Source organism: Fukomys damarensis, unplaced genomic scaffold, assembly GCF_012274545.1.
Source record: "Fukomys damarensis isolate Sample0158 unplaced genomic scaffold, DMR_v1.0_HiC HiC_scaffold_36, whole genome shotgun sequence".
Classification (NCBI taxonomy): Eukaryota; Metazoa; Chordata; class Mammalia; order Rodentia; family Bathyergidae; genus Fukomys; species Fukomys damarensis.
In genome coordinates, this window is record NW_022900948.1 from 12,392,003 (window position 1) to 12,406,982 (window position 14,980).

The window sequence follows — 14,980 nt, forward strand, 5'->3', positions numbered from 1 at the left end:
GCTGGTCTCGCTCACAGCGATCCTCCTGCCTCAGCCTCCCGAGTGCTGGGATTACAGGCGTGAGCCACCATGCCCGGCCTTTTTTTTGTTTTTTTGAGACAGGGTCTCACTATGTAGTTGAGACTGACCTGGAACTCACTGTGTAGCCCAGGCTGGTCTTTTACTCACAGCGATCTTCCTGCATCAGCCTCCTGAGTGTTGGGATTACAGGCGTGTGCCACCATGCCCGGTTTGTGTGGAAGCTTTTTAAATTGTTGTTATTCCATTTATTGGTTCTCAGTACTATTTCCTGTGCACCTGGGGTTCTGTTCAGAAAGTCCTTATCCATGGCTTTAATAACTTGAATAATTTTACCTATTTTGTCTTCCAGCAGGGTAAATGTTTCTGTTCTAGCATTTCTTTCTTTCTTTCTTATTTATTTATTTCCAGTACCAGGGATCAAACTCAGGACATTGTGCTTGCCAGGCAGGTGTGGTGCCACTGAGCTACATCCCCAGCCTTGGCATTTATTTCTTTGATACATTTGATTTTAGCTTAGTTCATGTTGAGACATATGGTCTAGAGTCAATCTTCAGCATGTAAATAGCCAGAGGTTTGTCTATTTTGTTTATTTTCCCAAGAACCAGCTTTTTGTTTCATTGGTTTTTTTGTATTTTTTTTTCAGTATCAAAATTTCATTCATTTCTGTTATGATCTTTTGTAATTTCCTTCCTGTACAGTGGTACCTTGGTTCATGAACTGGATTCTTTCCACAATTCTGGTTGCAAACCAAACTGGATGAGAACTAAATCAAATTTCCCCATAGGGTCAACATTGAGCCTAACCATTGAATTTGATTTGGTTCTTGTACAACTTGGTTTGTGACCAGAATTGCGGAAAGAATCAAGTTAGTGAATAGAGGTATCACTGTACTAGCTTTGAATATGGGTTGTTTTTGTTTTTCTGGGACCTTGAGGTGCATCATTAGGTTATTTATTTGGACTCAATCTGTTTTTCTGATACAGGCATTTGCAGCTATAACTATCTCTCTTAGGAATGCTTTCATTGTGCCCCATAGGTTCTAATATGTTGTACTGGCATTGTGGTTTGATTCAATGTCTTCCTTGATTTCTTCTGTGACATACTGATTATTCAAGAGCATATTGTTTAATTTTTACATGTTTGCATAATTTCTGTGGTTTCTTTTGCCATTGATTTCTGGTTTTATTGTACTGTGATCTGTTCGTATGCATGGGATAATTTCCATTCTTTTGCATTTATGTAAGCAGGCTTCTTTGTGAGGATCCCCACTATAATTGTGTTGATGTTTATCTGATCTTTATGTCCAGTAGTGTTTGTTTTATAAAGTTGGGTACACAGTGTTCAGGGCATTTTTTTTTTCTTTTTTTGTTTTTGGTTACGGGGATCTAACTTGGACCCTTGCACTTTCGAGGCAGGTGGCAGAACCTCTGAGCCAAATCCCTGTCCCCCAGGGCATATGTTTATAATTGTTATCTCTTCCTGTTAAATCATTCCCTTAACCAATATGTAGTAACCTTCTTTGCCTTTTCTGATCAATTTTAGATTGAAGTTCACTTTATCTAAAAGAGGATAGCTACTTTTGCTTGTTTTGGGGATCCCATTGCATGGAATATTGTTTACCATCCTTCGATTTTAGTCTATGAATTTCTTTTTGAATTAAATATGTTTCTTGTATACAGCATACCGTTGGTTGAATAGATGTCACCTTGAGGTCTTGGAATTAGATTTGGAATTGATCCATTCTGCCAATCTGTGTCATTTGATTGGGGAATTGAGACCATTCATATTTAGAGTTATTACTGAAAGATATTGACTTATTCCTGTCGTTGCATTATTTTTCTGTTGCTGATTTCTTTTTTCCCTCTTCTGATTAATTGTTCACATTGCCTGGTGTATTAATTCTATTTTGCCATTGTTAGCTTCATTATCTCTTTCTAGGATATCCTGCAGAATATTTTTGAGTGCTGGTTTGATGGCCATGAATTAATTTTCTTTCCTTCCTTCCTTCCTTCCTTCCTTCCTTCCTTCCTTCCTTCTCCCTCCCTCCTTCCCTCTCTCTCTCTCTCTCTCTCTCTATCTCTCTCTCATTTGTTCTTTCTGTCTTAATTTCGACAGGGTCTTGTTTTAAAGTGCAGGCTGGCCTTGAACTCATTATGTAGCCCAGGGTGGCCTCAAACTAGTATGCACTGCCATGCCTGATGTCATGATTTCTTAAGGTGCAGGCAGCTCCATTTTGTCCCATTCTTGAATGTAGGCTGTTGTGGTAATATTACTACTCCAACCAAGATTCTAATTTATTTCTCCTGTTTGAAATTAGGCATAGCTGTGTGACCTACTTTGGCTAAAGAAATGTGAGCAGAATTGACATGTAGACAAAAAGATTTAAGCAAAGGTTTCCCCCTTGCTGACTTCCCTGAAGAATGATCACAGACGCATATGTTGAGATGAAGGAGCATGCCAAACAATCAGAGCAGTTTGGAATGTTGAACCACCACATGGAATACAGCTGTGCTAGAGACTTGCCTAGACCCACAGCAGGCTTGGCATATGTGAGGAATAGAATTTTGTTGTGCTGAGCTACTGAGATTTTGGTGTCACTTAATATCACAGCATAACCTAGCTTGTGCTAGCCAATCAGGTGTTCTGCTAGTAGTTACCAGAAGCTGCAGAATAGAGAGAGGAGATTACAACAAAACTAGAGGCAGCAAAACTAGAGGAGGAATTGATGTCACCCTGCAGTCTTGGAATTAGAGTTGGATGTTGTTGTGGATTGAACTGTGTGCCCCTCAAATTAATATGTTGAAGACCTAACCCTCAGCTTGACTATATCTCTGGTCTTTTTCTTTCCCATCCCTCTCAGGTGCTTCATCCTCTAAACTGGTCTTCTCCAGGTTGGTTCTGAGGCCCTTAGTCACTTGTTCATCAGAAGCTTGAGCTCACCTATTTCTGGAAATCTCTCCTACAGAACCCTTAGTACTGTCACTACCCCTGCCCTTCCAATGATCCCCAGCCCTGCCCCTCCTTTCCTGGCCTCTGATGCTACCTTGGGAATGAGATAGGGTGGCATTGTTATAGCCCAATGATCCTCTGCTCCGCCACTCCCTTGTTGGGAAAAAGCCTGAGCAGGCTTCCTCTTGAAGTTCTCTAGAGAAACTCATTACCCTTCTGCCCTTGTGCTGGAGAGGCCCAGGCTGAATGCCTCTCTTTATCTCTGGGTTCAGGCATAAAGGTCCTGGTTGAGATATTCAGCTTTCTGTCTCATTTGTTTTCAATAAGCAAAGACTTTCTACCCCAGCCAGACATTCCAGCCCCCCAGCAATCAGCCCAGGTTACTCTGCTAAGGCAGACTTAGATTGCAACCCCGGCTTTGACACTTACAAGTTGCATGCACTTGCTTCTGCCTCCTTATGCCTCAGTTTCCTTAGATATAGAATGGTACTAATGCAGTCTACCTCACAGAGTTGTTTGAGGATGTAATAATATAGTGGAAATATGGGACTCAGCCTGGAGACTGAGTTAGGGTCAACACCCCAAACTAGTGGCTTTCTATATTCCCTGGGACCATTTCTTCAGACTTGGCCCTGTTGTAATGGTCTCTATTTTTACTTAGGAGATAGGTCAACTCTGAGAGGTAGTATGTGAAATGGTAGGTGGTACATTCTGCAGCCAAACTGCCAAATGGAAACTCAGCTCTAACATTTTCTTAGCTGTACAGCCTGGGCAAATAACTTTACCTCTGTACCTCAGTTTTCTCATCTGCAACATAAAAATGGTCATAGTACTTAAAAGCAGCTCCCAGTACTAGTAGTGGGTTAGTACCACAGAGCCATGTCCTTCTGTGTGGACAAACTCTCAGGGTCATCTAGGAAGCTCTTTTACCAGGGAAGTGCCTGCTTATTCCTACGCAGGGGCTCTTGGAGTAAACAACCCATTTAGGAGTCCTGCTCTTTTATGAGAATGTTATTTCCAAGATTTTCTTTCTGTTTCTGAATTTCCCAGAGGCTAAAAGAAGGAAGTGACATGGGATGGGGGCTTGCCGAGAAGTTGAACATGAAAAACATGATCAAAACCGTATGGAGCTGGCTCAGACCAAACATTCAACCATGCAACAGAGTTAACCCCAACTGTTTTAAGAACTGGATGTGCTACAGTGTGTGTGTGTGTGTGTGAGAGAGAGAGACAGAGAGAGAGAGAGAGAGAGAGAGAGAGAGAGTGTGTGTGTGTGTGTGTGTGTGTGTGTGTGTAACAGGAAAGGACACATTTAAATCCATTTTTTGTTGATCAGATGTATAGATGTATTTTGGGACTTATTGTGTGCCAGACACTGTGCAGAGCAGTGTTGGCAATGAAGATGGTCAAGACTCAGTCTTTTTCCCCTGGGAGCTCTCAGATGATGGTCAGGGAATCAGTTGCCCTAAAAAGCTCCCTGAACAGAGATGTCAGATACCTTTCGGAAGATATTAGCTGTAAGGACCATAAGCTTTCAGGGTAGGAGGTATTCAGCTGCAGGCCTTAAACTTGTAGCAAGGGCCATGTGCTGTGAAAATCTGGGGAAGAATTTGGAAGGAGAGGGGAAGATATCTGTAGAGGTAGGTGGCAAGGCCTCCATGTCTTAGTTTCTTCCTTCCTTCTTTTCTTTTCTTTTCTTTTCTTTTCTTTTCTTTTCTTTTCTTTTCTTTTCTTTTCTTTTCTTTTCTTTTCTTTTCTTTTCTTTTCTTTTCGTTTCTTTTCTTTTCTTTTCGTTTCTTTTCTTTTCTTTTCGTTTCTTTTCTTTTCTTTTCGTTTCTTTTCTTTTCTTTTCGTTTCTTTTCTTTTCTTTTCGTTTCTTTTCTTTTCTTTTCGTTTCTTTTCTTTTCTTTTCTTCTTGCTTTCTTTCTTTCTCTTTCTCCCCCCCCCCCCGCCAGTACCAGGGATCGAACTCAGGACCTTGCACTTGTGAGGCAGGTGCAGAACCACTGAGCTAAATCCCTAGCTCCTTAGTTACTTTCTTTGTCACTGTGAAAAAATATGTGATACTCACAATTTAAAGGAGGAGAGTGTATTTTGGCTCACAGTTTCAGTCCATGGTTGTCCAACTCCAAAGCAAAAATGGCATGGTGGAAGGGTCTGGGCAGAAGAAAACTGCACATGTTATAGTGGCCAGAAAGCAGAGAGAGAAAGGAAGAGCAAGGGTGGGGTAGCGTGCTAGTTCATGCCCTCAGCAAACTGCCTCTTCTTACCAGGTACCTCCTCCTGTAGCACATTTAGTTGTAGTGGATCAATGAATCCATCTGCTGTGGTCAGTTCTAGGACCTCCATGATCCAGTCACCTTCTAAAAAGCCCCACCTCTGAACATAGGACACTTCTGAGGGAAACATTCTAGATTTAAGCCATAACATTCCATATTCTTGCTGGTGGACCCACAAGTCCATGCTACCTGCCAGAAAGCTAGCAGCTTCATTATTTTCAGAGGTAGATAGGCAAAACTTGCAATAAATGAAGCTGTGAGTGGTGGCACACACCTGTAATCCCAGCATTCAGGAGACAGGATTGCTGCAAGTTTGAGACCAGCCTGGGCTACACAATGAGTCCCAGGGCAGTCTGAACTACATAGTGAGACCCTGTTTCAAAAAACCAAAAACCAAAAAAAAAAAAAAATCCAAAAACAAAAACAAAACAAACTTGTGATAAATGCAGATGAAACATTTGTCAGAGAATTACAGTGAAACAGGAAGCAAATATTGGTTGAATGAAGTTACAGTGCTGAGAATATTTGTGTCGGAGGGGGCAACCTCAGATTGCTAGATTTGTGTGCCTGGCAGAGAGTTAAGGGGATAAGACAGGAGAAAGCTAGGATAGAAGGTAATAGCTAGAGGAGGGTGAGGGTGGAGTTGTATGCCCGCTCCCTGTGGCGTATCCAGCCCCTCAGACTTCCTTCACATCCTTCATTTCTCAGGCTGCCAAGAATCAAGCAGAGGACTCTTCAACCTAAGGCACTTCACTAGCTCATAGATTATTTTCTGTCTTTCTAAGCCTCAGCCTTTCCTTTGTTCCCAGAGGAGGGCCCCTGGGGACCCAAGAAGTGGGAAAGTTTCTGGATATGCCCAACTTTGAGGGGGCCTATGCAAATTCTGGGATTTATCATGAGATCCAAGGATTGAGGAGCCAAGTCTTGGTTTGGAAGGATTCTCAAAAATCAAGCCCCACCCTGCCATCTGGCAAGTGGAAAAACAGGCCTTACGATGGGGAATGTTGAATTGAACTTGCCCAGGGCCACACAATGATGGGGCAGAGACAAGACTGTGTGATGTGGACACAGGCATTGAGGTCACTGAGTTTTTGATTCTCTCTTGAAACTCCCAGTGGCAGTGCCATAAGATAGTGTCTGGCAGCTCTGCCTTGATAACATGTGCCTCAGGGTTCCTACCCTTACATCTCCTACTCCATCTATGTGTTAGCCTGAGGGTCCAGGGAGAAAATTTGTGTTTGCTTCTGAGGCAGGCTGACTTCCTCTTGTTTTGACTGGGGTATGAGAAAGATTTGAGGTAATGTGCTCCCCTCACAAATATGTGTTCTCTGCCTGTGGGATTCAGGAGACACTCCATGGCCGGCTGGCTTGATGGATGGATTCATGGATGGATGAGTGGGAAGTTGGTAGGTGGGTGGGAGGATTGATGAATGTCTAATGTATGCAAGGACACCTGGGTGGATGGATGCATGAATGCCTGAATGGATGGGTAATTTTTCTCAGCCAGCAGAGCCAAACTTTCCAGCCATAGCAGCTGTTCTTGAAAACTCTCCCACCCCTCCTAACCCTTGTGACTCTGAGACCTGGGATACCTGAGGTTCTGAACACCTGCTTGTGGGAGCAGAGAAGAGGAAAAGACTGCCATGCTCTCAGCCCAGCGAGGAGGGGCTGACACAACTGTTTCCTCACTGTTCCCTTTCCAATGCTTGCCCAGGCCTGCTGTGGCCTGGATTTATTTACTAGCTGACATGTATCTGGTATAATGATGGCTTCTTTTTCCTGGCACAGATGCTTAATCTGGCTCTTAGCTGCCATCTGACCCTAGTGGCATAGAATTGTCACTTCTGGATGGTAGGCCCTTACAGGCCAAAGTCTGAAAGCTTTCCCAGGGACTTCTGAAGCACAAGAAGCTTACTCCTCACAGAGCAGCCCATATTCTGAGTCATGGGGTTCTTGTCCTCACACCTGAGACTCCCTTGGTCTCTGTGTTGCTTCTGAGTCCTATAGCTCATGAGCACTGCATGGGTGGTACAGGGCTCTTTCAGGCCGAATCTCCTAGCTTCCCTAGCTGCTGCTTTTTCTGCCCCATGGGCCTCTCCCCCAGAACCTCTGTCTCTGTCTGACTGTCAGTGTCCCTGAGAGATGTGACCCCAGTATTGCTCGGATAGAGCTGGACCTTGCTCAGACTGAGTAAGAGGAAGACTGGTCCAGAGGTTAAACTGTATGGACAGATGGGGCCTTCAGCCATGGCTGCAGAGCCCTTTCTCACACATTCATTCATTCATTCATTCTCTAAACAAATATTTATTGAGTGACCTTGTACCAGGTAGCACATTGGATACCAAAATAGACATAACCCCTGTGCAGGAAACATGAACAAACTAGGCTAGTATTATGACTATGGCGGGGGGATGGGGGCAGCACAGGGGGCCCTTTGAGCTTGGGAGGGACTTAACTTCCTAACCCAGCCAGGGGTCAGGGAAGGCTTCCTAGAGGAAGAAACATACAGATCCAGAAGGGAAGCTCGGGAGGCAGAGGACAGAGTGTAGTAGAGGGAATGGCGTGTTGGTTGAGCAATTTGTCCTAGGTAGTCCTTAAGCCCTCCTCCCTGCTCTTTGCCCCCCACTGATAAGTGATCCCTGAGCAACCTGGGTGTTTGAACACTAGCCTTGGAGAGTAGAGACAGGGAGGTCTGAGACCTGGCTCATTCAGGGAAATGATGCAAGTTGATTGTGGCCGAATGTGGGCTGTGATGCGTGGTGAGGAGGTATGATGTGGGACCCTTACTGTGGGGGCTGATCCTGAGAGCATCAGGGCGTTAGGTGGGGATTGATGAGGAAAGTGCTCAGATCTCAGGGTGGAATGGCACCAGACCGCAGCTGCTATTCTATCTTCTCCCTTCCTATTTCCGTTCTCCCCGGTAGAAAGCAAACAGACAGCAGACAGACAGATTCATGGGTGCCAAGTGTCTTTATTGGAAGCACTGCAGTCTGGATGTGGAAAGGCTGTGCTTGTGCCACTTTCTTGCTCACACTCACATTCACAGTCACATTGACACTCCAGACCCTGTCCTGGCTGGGTCAGGTCTGGTACAGAACAGCTAGAGGCCTGGTCCTCCCTCTGGTCCTTGGTTCTCCAGGCCATGGTGATTCACATCCTTTCTGTCAGACTCAAGGCTCCCTCTGGAGCTGTCAGGGGCTAACTGCTGTGGCATTTGCCCTGAGGAAGGAGGGAGACGAGGCAGAGTCATGGGATAGAATCATAGAGGGGGCGTGGAGGATGGAGACAGGGCTGGGAAGGGGCAAGGCTTGCCTTGGCAAAGGATTTCTTCAGTCTCCGGATGATGCGTTCTACCCAGAACTGATCTGGGGGTGCACAGAGCTGGTGGCCTCTCAGTGTGGTAAACCTGGAGTGAGAGCCAGAGCCAGAGAATGGAACCCCAGAACCCAGCTTCCTGGAAGGCTCTAGTGTGAGGGGCAAGTGCTGGGGATCACGCCTGGGAACCCCTTGCAGTGGCTCTCTTGAAGGGGCTGAGTGTGATCAGGAAAGAGGGATGAGGCTCGGGGGGCTATCACCAGGGCTGAGGAGGGATGTGGCCAGATACTGCCTCCTACAACTCACACAACAGCTGGCACCCTGCAGCCATCCTTGATGAGAAGGTACCGAAAGGCTTTCACGATTTTCCCAGGGATGGGGCGCTGGGTCACAGACAGGCAGCAGTCTTCAGCGTCATTAGCACCACCCAGAGCAGGGGCTGGGATAGGGGAAAGTGGTGATAGGACACAGGGGAGACCTCAGGCCTAAGTGGCATTAAGGACACCTGAGTGTGTGGGATGGGGTCCAGTTCTACCTGATACTCAGCTGGTGTGCACCAGTATGACTCTACTGGTTGCTAAATAGAATTCTTCTAAGCCTGGTAAAGAACCACTGCCCTGAGCCCCACATAGCATTCCTGCCGCTCTGATCCCCCAACTCCTCTCCCAAGCCCACTCAGTTCCCCACATTACAGCAAAGAGAATTGATGACAGTCATAGGCTGGGCTGGTGTTAAGGGTTTTACAAATTACTAGATAACTGGGCTGGTGGTGCTCACCTATAGTCCCAGCTATGGGAGACTGAGGCAAGAGGATCACTTGAGCCCAGGAATTTAAGGCCAACCTGGGCAACATAGGGAGACCTTGTCTCAAATTTTTTAGAAAAAAGAACAAGTGAGTCAATCACAGTATTAAATATTTTGGTTGCCCAGCTCTGTCGCCTCCCATTCTCCCTGTTCTCTCTCCTGCCTGGGAAAAGAAGGCAGCAGAAATAGAGCCTGCAAAAACAGGGACAGCCATAGGCCCCAGCATATGCCCGCATGGAGCCATGTTGGAATTCCAGGCACAGGTGCACCCACAAGCACAGGGACACTCTGGGTATGGGAATCTCCAGATTGAAACGTGCAGATCTGAACTTGCAGTGTCTCCTTGTGACCATCATCGAGCAGTCTGAGACACAGACATCACCCCCCAGACATCACCCCCCACTCTGCCACCACCCCTTGTCCCTCCCCTCAGCCTTACCCAGGGAGGTCCAGAGAAGCAGCAGGATGAGGGCCAACAGCAGGGCTGCACGGGATGCCATGGAGGGCGAGCTGGGGCAGGCTGGCAGCGAGTGTCTGGGTGTCGAGTCTGTGTGAGGCCGAGGCCCCGGTGAGCGTGTGAGGGAGCGAGGAGAGGCACACCGGTGTCCCGTGTCCTGTGGGGAGTGAAGCGTCCTCTAAGAGCGCAAGCTTGTGAGTCTGAGAGGCTGCCGCTGCCTCCTTTTCTATAGCTCAGAACTTTCACTTTCTTTGTCCAAAAATTCCCTTCTGTGTCCTGTTTTGGGGATTCCCTTTTACCCCCCTCTTTCTGCCACAACCTGACCCCGCCTTCTATCACCCCCTCAGCAGCTTCCCCCTCTTTGCTTTCCTTGGCCTCAGCCCTGAGAACCACAACAGTCTGTACTCTGGCCAAGAAGCAGGGGCTGCACACTGTCAGCTCCAGGGAGGAGGTTTGCACTCTCATCTCATTGCACCATCAGCCATTGGACTGGGCTTCGGAAGTGGTGGTCCAGGATCGGGGGCCCAGTGAGGAGGCGAGTCCGCTTGCCCAGCTTCACCGCGTCCTCACCTGTGCCCCTCGCCTTACTGGTGAGGTAGGTGGTGAGAAGGCTCCTCGCAGTCCTGAGAACAGTCATGGGAGCTGGAGCGGCCTCCACGTGTTGGCACAGTGTCTGCTCATTTACCATCTGGGAACCAACCCCTCCCTTGAGACAAGCAGAGCAGAAAAGGAAAGTTCCTTGGGAGGCGCAGAACTTCTTCCTACATCTCAGTCCTCTGGGATTCCACCTCCTGTCTCAAGTATACCATCTCTTTGTAACCATGTTTTTTTTTTTTTGGACTGAGGCTCGAACTCGGGACCTTGTGCTTGCAAGGCAGACACTGGAACCACTGAGCTAAATCCCTGGCTAGTCACCATTGTTTAATTTTTTGAGAAAGGGACTTGCTGCATAGTTTAGCCTGGACTTTAACTCACTAAGCAGCCCAGGCTGTCCTCAAACTTGCAGTAATCCTCCTGCCTCAGCCTCCCCAGTGCTGGGATTACAGGTATGTGCCACCACATCCAGCCTCTATTCACCATTTAAAAAAATTTCAACACTTGGGTCAGAGAAACAGCTGGAGGGAGCCTGGCTTAGAATAGCCCCCTTGATATTCCATTTCAATCCTGAGAACTAAAAGGGGATTTCTAAGGAGATGGGCTGGCAAGTCATATTCAGACAAATCTCCAAATTTCAAGGAATTGACAGGCTAGGGAAGGAATAAAGTAATTTCCTATTGTTACAAGAATGACCAGAAGAGCTGGGGATTTAGCTCAGTGGTGCTGTCTGAGTTTGATTCCCAGTACACACACAAAAAAAGAATGACCAGAAGAGAAGTCCTTAAAAAAGGAATTAATTTTGGGATATCCATTTAACCATCCCCATTCAAGTTCTGGGCTCAGTTTTGGGTGGAGGAGGGAGGGTTTCCCTCTTCCCTTCTGACATGTGCACATGTGTGTGTGTGTGTGTGTGTGTTTGCGTGCGCGCGTGTGTGTGTGCATCCGTGAGCTGGGAATTGAACCCAGGACCTTGTGCAAGCTAGGCAAATGCTCTACCATTGAGCTATATTGACAATCCTTTTCATTTTTTTTTTTTTAAATTTTGAGGCAGGGTCTTGCTAAGTTTGTCAAGTTGACCTAAGCTTTTTATTCTAAAAAATCAAAAACAAAAACAAAAAAAACAACCAAACTAAAAACAAAACAAAAAAACCTTCAATCCTACTGCTTCAGCCTGCTGAGTAGCTGAGATTACAGGCATGGACCATGATGCCCTGCGTGGCAAAGTTTGCATTTTCGCCACTACCCTAAAATGCCTGACAACTGCCCTTGATTATAATATAGAGTACATATTGCGTAGTATGGGTTGAGATTCAGATTCTGCTACTTATTAATTGTGTGGTCAGGTGAGAGTTATCCAAACTCGTCCTGGTGTCATTCTCTATAAAAAGGGGATGATAATAGATCTATGTTTTAGGATTGAAGGAGGTTTACTTACTTTATTCTGAATAAAGTTTTTTTAGTTTAGAGGCTGTCAGATGATAAGCACTCATAAGTATTAACCGTTTTTTGTTTTTGCGTTTTGAAGACAGGGTCTCATTAAATAGTTTGTGCTGGCCTTGAATTCACTGTGTAGCCCAGGTTGGCCTTGAACTTGAGATGATTCTTCTGCCTCAGTCTCCCTAGTCTCTAGGAATATAGGCTGTGCCACCATGCCCAGTTTAACTATTATTATTATTATTATTTCCTTGCACTCAACTATTTGTCTATTCATCTATCTGTTTATTTTTTTTTGTTTTGTTTTTGGTTTTTGGAGACAGCATCTTACTATATAGTTCAGGTTGGCCTTCAACTCACTATGTAGCCCAGGCTGGCCTTGAACTCACTGCAATCCTCCTGCCTCAGCCTCCCAAGTGCTGGTATTTCTGACATGCACAACCACACCAAGGCTATCCATTCATCTTTCCATTGATTTATTCATACTTTAGCCATTATGATTCTGTTACTGTACAGCATCCAAGAAGTCCCCCGAAACAGAAATGCAGAACCTTGCCATACCATACATGGTAACTCATTTCTGTCACAGAAAAATAATTTTTAAGATTCATCAATAAGAGGCATTAAGAGGGTTATTAAGTAGAATATTATACTCAAAGAAGAGTGCAGGCCCTCAAGAGGGAGAAAGGTGCCTATGATCAGGAATTGGGGTTTTTATGTGGACTTGGGGGTGTCCCTAAATGGGATATGCAGGATGCATATTCCTAGTGCCTGTTGCCACCCATTAGATGGTCTGGGTTAGAATGCAAACTATTTACTTGTGTTTGGAGCTGAGATGTGCTGCCCACTTAATTGTCCAGCTTCCTGAGGATGGGGCTTTGTAGGAAGGAGCTCAGTGTATATGTGAAAAAGGCACAGGTTCAGAGCCCAGTGTCCCAGGTACTTTTCCCTCATTGCTGAGATGAAATACCTGACACCCAAAGTTAGAGGCTTATGTAGTTCACAGTGTAGAGGTGTTAGTCCTTAACGGGCTGGCTCCAAGACAGGGTGGTAGAGGGACAACTGTTCATGATGGCAGAAGACAGCAGAAGCAACAAGGGACCTTAACAGATTCTTTCTGCCCCTTTAATCTTCCTTAGAGGGCAGGTAGCACTCATGCCCTTAATCCTGCTGCTCTGGGGCCTAGCCCCATCTGAATCACTCACTCACTCTGAAAAAGCATGAGGCTTTGGAGGGACATCTAAACACATACCATGACACAATTTCAGGCTTATTTTCTTGAATGACTGTTGTGCCCTGAAGGGGCAGTTTTTCCTTTTTTTTTTTTTTGGTACCGGGGATTGAACTCGGGTCCTTGTGCTTGCAAGGCAGGCCACCAAACTGCTGAGCTAAATCCCCGGCCCTAGGGATAGTTTTTCTTAAAAATATAAAATATTAAAATTTTTTTATTAGTACATGTTTGTAGTCATAGTGATTTTTCATTGTGCAGAGTTGGTACATATATATAATTCTTAATTCTTTAATTCTACATCTTAATTCTTTTTATTTCCTTCTCTCTTCCCTCCCTATTCCTTCCATCTCTTGGACCTCTTCCCATTTGCAAAAGACCTGTCTCCCTGTTTCCTATTATTTGTCTTTTACATATTTTGCTCTTTAACTGATACTTTGGGTTTCTCATATAAGAGAAACCACATGAAATTAATGCTTATATGTCTGATTTATTTATTTATTTATTTATTTGGTACTGGGGATCAAACTCAGAACCTTCCTCTTGAGAGGCAGGTGCGATGCCATTGAACTAAATCACCAGCCCTTATTATGTCTGATTTATTTCACTTAACATTGTTGCCTCAGGGCAGATCCACTTGCCTACAAATGACTCAAATTTACCCTTCTTTTTAGCAGAGCAGAGTAGTACTCCACTGTATATAAATAAAACATAAAAATACAATTTTATGCTGGGTGTGGTAGTGCATGCCTGTAATCCCAACACGAGGAAGGTTGAGGGAGGAAGATCTCCACGAGCTCGAGACCAGCCTGGACTACATACTGAGTTCAAGCCAGCCTAAACTACATAGTGAGATCTTGTCTCAAAAACAAAGACAAAACAAAACAAAAATACAGTTTTAAAATTACAGTTTTTCTTTTCTCTTTTTCTACCTATCTTTATTTTTTCTATCCTATCTCAGTTATGGTTGTTCTGTTGGCCCCAGACCTGTCTGTTCTCTACTCTTCTTTGCCCTGTTATGTTCCCTGGAAGCCTGACTTCTATAGATTGCACTACCCAGGATCCCTTGACCTTTGGCCTCTGTTTGCATTTGGTCAATGGGAAGAAACAACAGAAGAGAGATGAAGAAGAATACAGAAGCTGGGGGTTTAGCTCAGTGGTGCCAGCACCTGCCTTACAAGCACAAGTTCCTGAGTTCATTCGCTGGTACAGAAAAAAAGAAGGATAGAGAAGTTGGGGCGTTCATTCTCCACATGCTTTGTCTTGCTACAGATCTGACAATGAGTAATTTTCCTCTCCTGCAGTTTTTCTTAGAAAGTAATCCTTAGATAGGAGCATCACTATCAACTGGTACCTTGTTGGAAATTCAAGCTCTCAGACCCTCCTGCAAACCCTCAGACCCTGTCAATGACCTGTTAAGTCAGAGACTCTGGAAGTGGGTCCAGCAAACTACAATATGTAGGACATCTGCCAGTGATGCTGATTCATGATAGTTTGAGTCCCACTGATCTAGAATTACAGATCCTTTTGGTTGCTTCTAACCACAGCTCTTGAAAACTATTTCCTCCTTTTGCCTGTCAGGCTTTGGTATAGTAATCAGTTCCTATTTCTGCTAGATCTGGTGCCTCGGCACCCTCATTATTCCTTAATCCTGAACTTACCTCTTTAATCGCGGGGATCAAACTCAGGTCCCTGCGCTTGTGAGGCAGGTGGCGGCACCACTGAGCTAAATCCCTGGCTCTTGACCTTACCTCTTAAGCTGTCCCTTTATTAGAGTCTTTCTAGCTAATTTTTTTTTTTTTGGTACCAGGGATTGAACTTGGGACCTTGCACTTGTGAAGCAGATGGTAGAACCACTGAGCTAAATCCCTTCTAATTTTTTGAATATGATATTGG

The 14,980-nt window shown here is 45.1% G+C and overlaps 1 protein-coding gene across 1 annotated transcript in view; it reads right to left on the reverse strand.

The window, feature by feature from the left end:
• Positions 1 to 10,447, reverse strand: part of Ccl19 (C-C motif chemokine ligand 19) — a 24,115-nt gene extending 13,668 nt beyond the window's left edge. Inside the window, exons 1-4 of the mRNA XM_010619432.1 lie at positions 10,396 to 10,447; positions 9,808 to 9,982; positions 8,871 to 9,003; positions 8,562 to 8,655 (exon numbers count right to left, since the gene is read on the reverse strand). Of these exons, the coding sequence (XP_010617734.1) occupies positions 8,562 to 8,655; positions 8,871 to 9,003; positions 9,808 to 9,868 (288 nt within the window). The 5' untranslated portion in view covers positions 9,869 to 9,982; positions 10,396 to 10,447. The remainder of the gene's footprint in view (positions 1 to 8,561; positions 8,656 to 8,870; positions 9,004 to 9,807; positions 9,983 to 10,395) is intronic.
• Between the last annotated feature and the right edge of the window lie 4,533 nt (positions 10,448 to 14,980).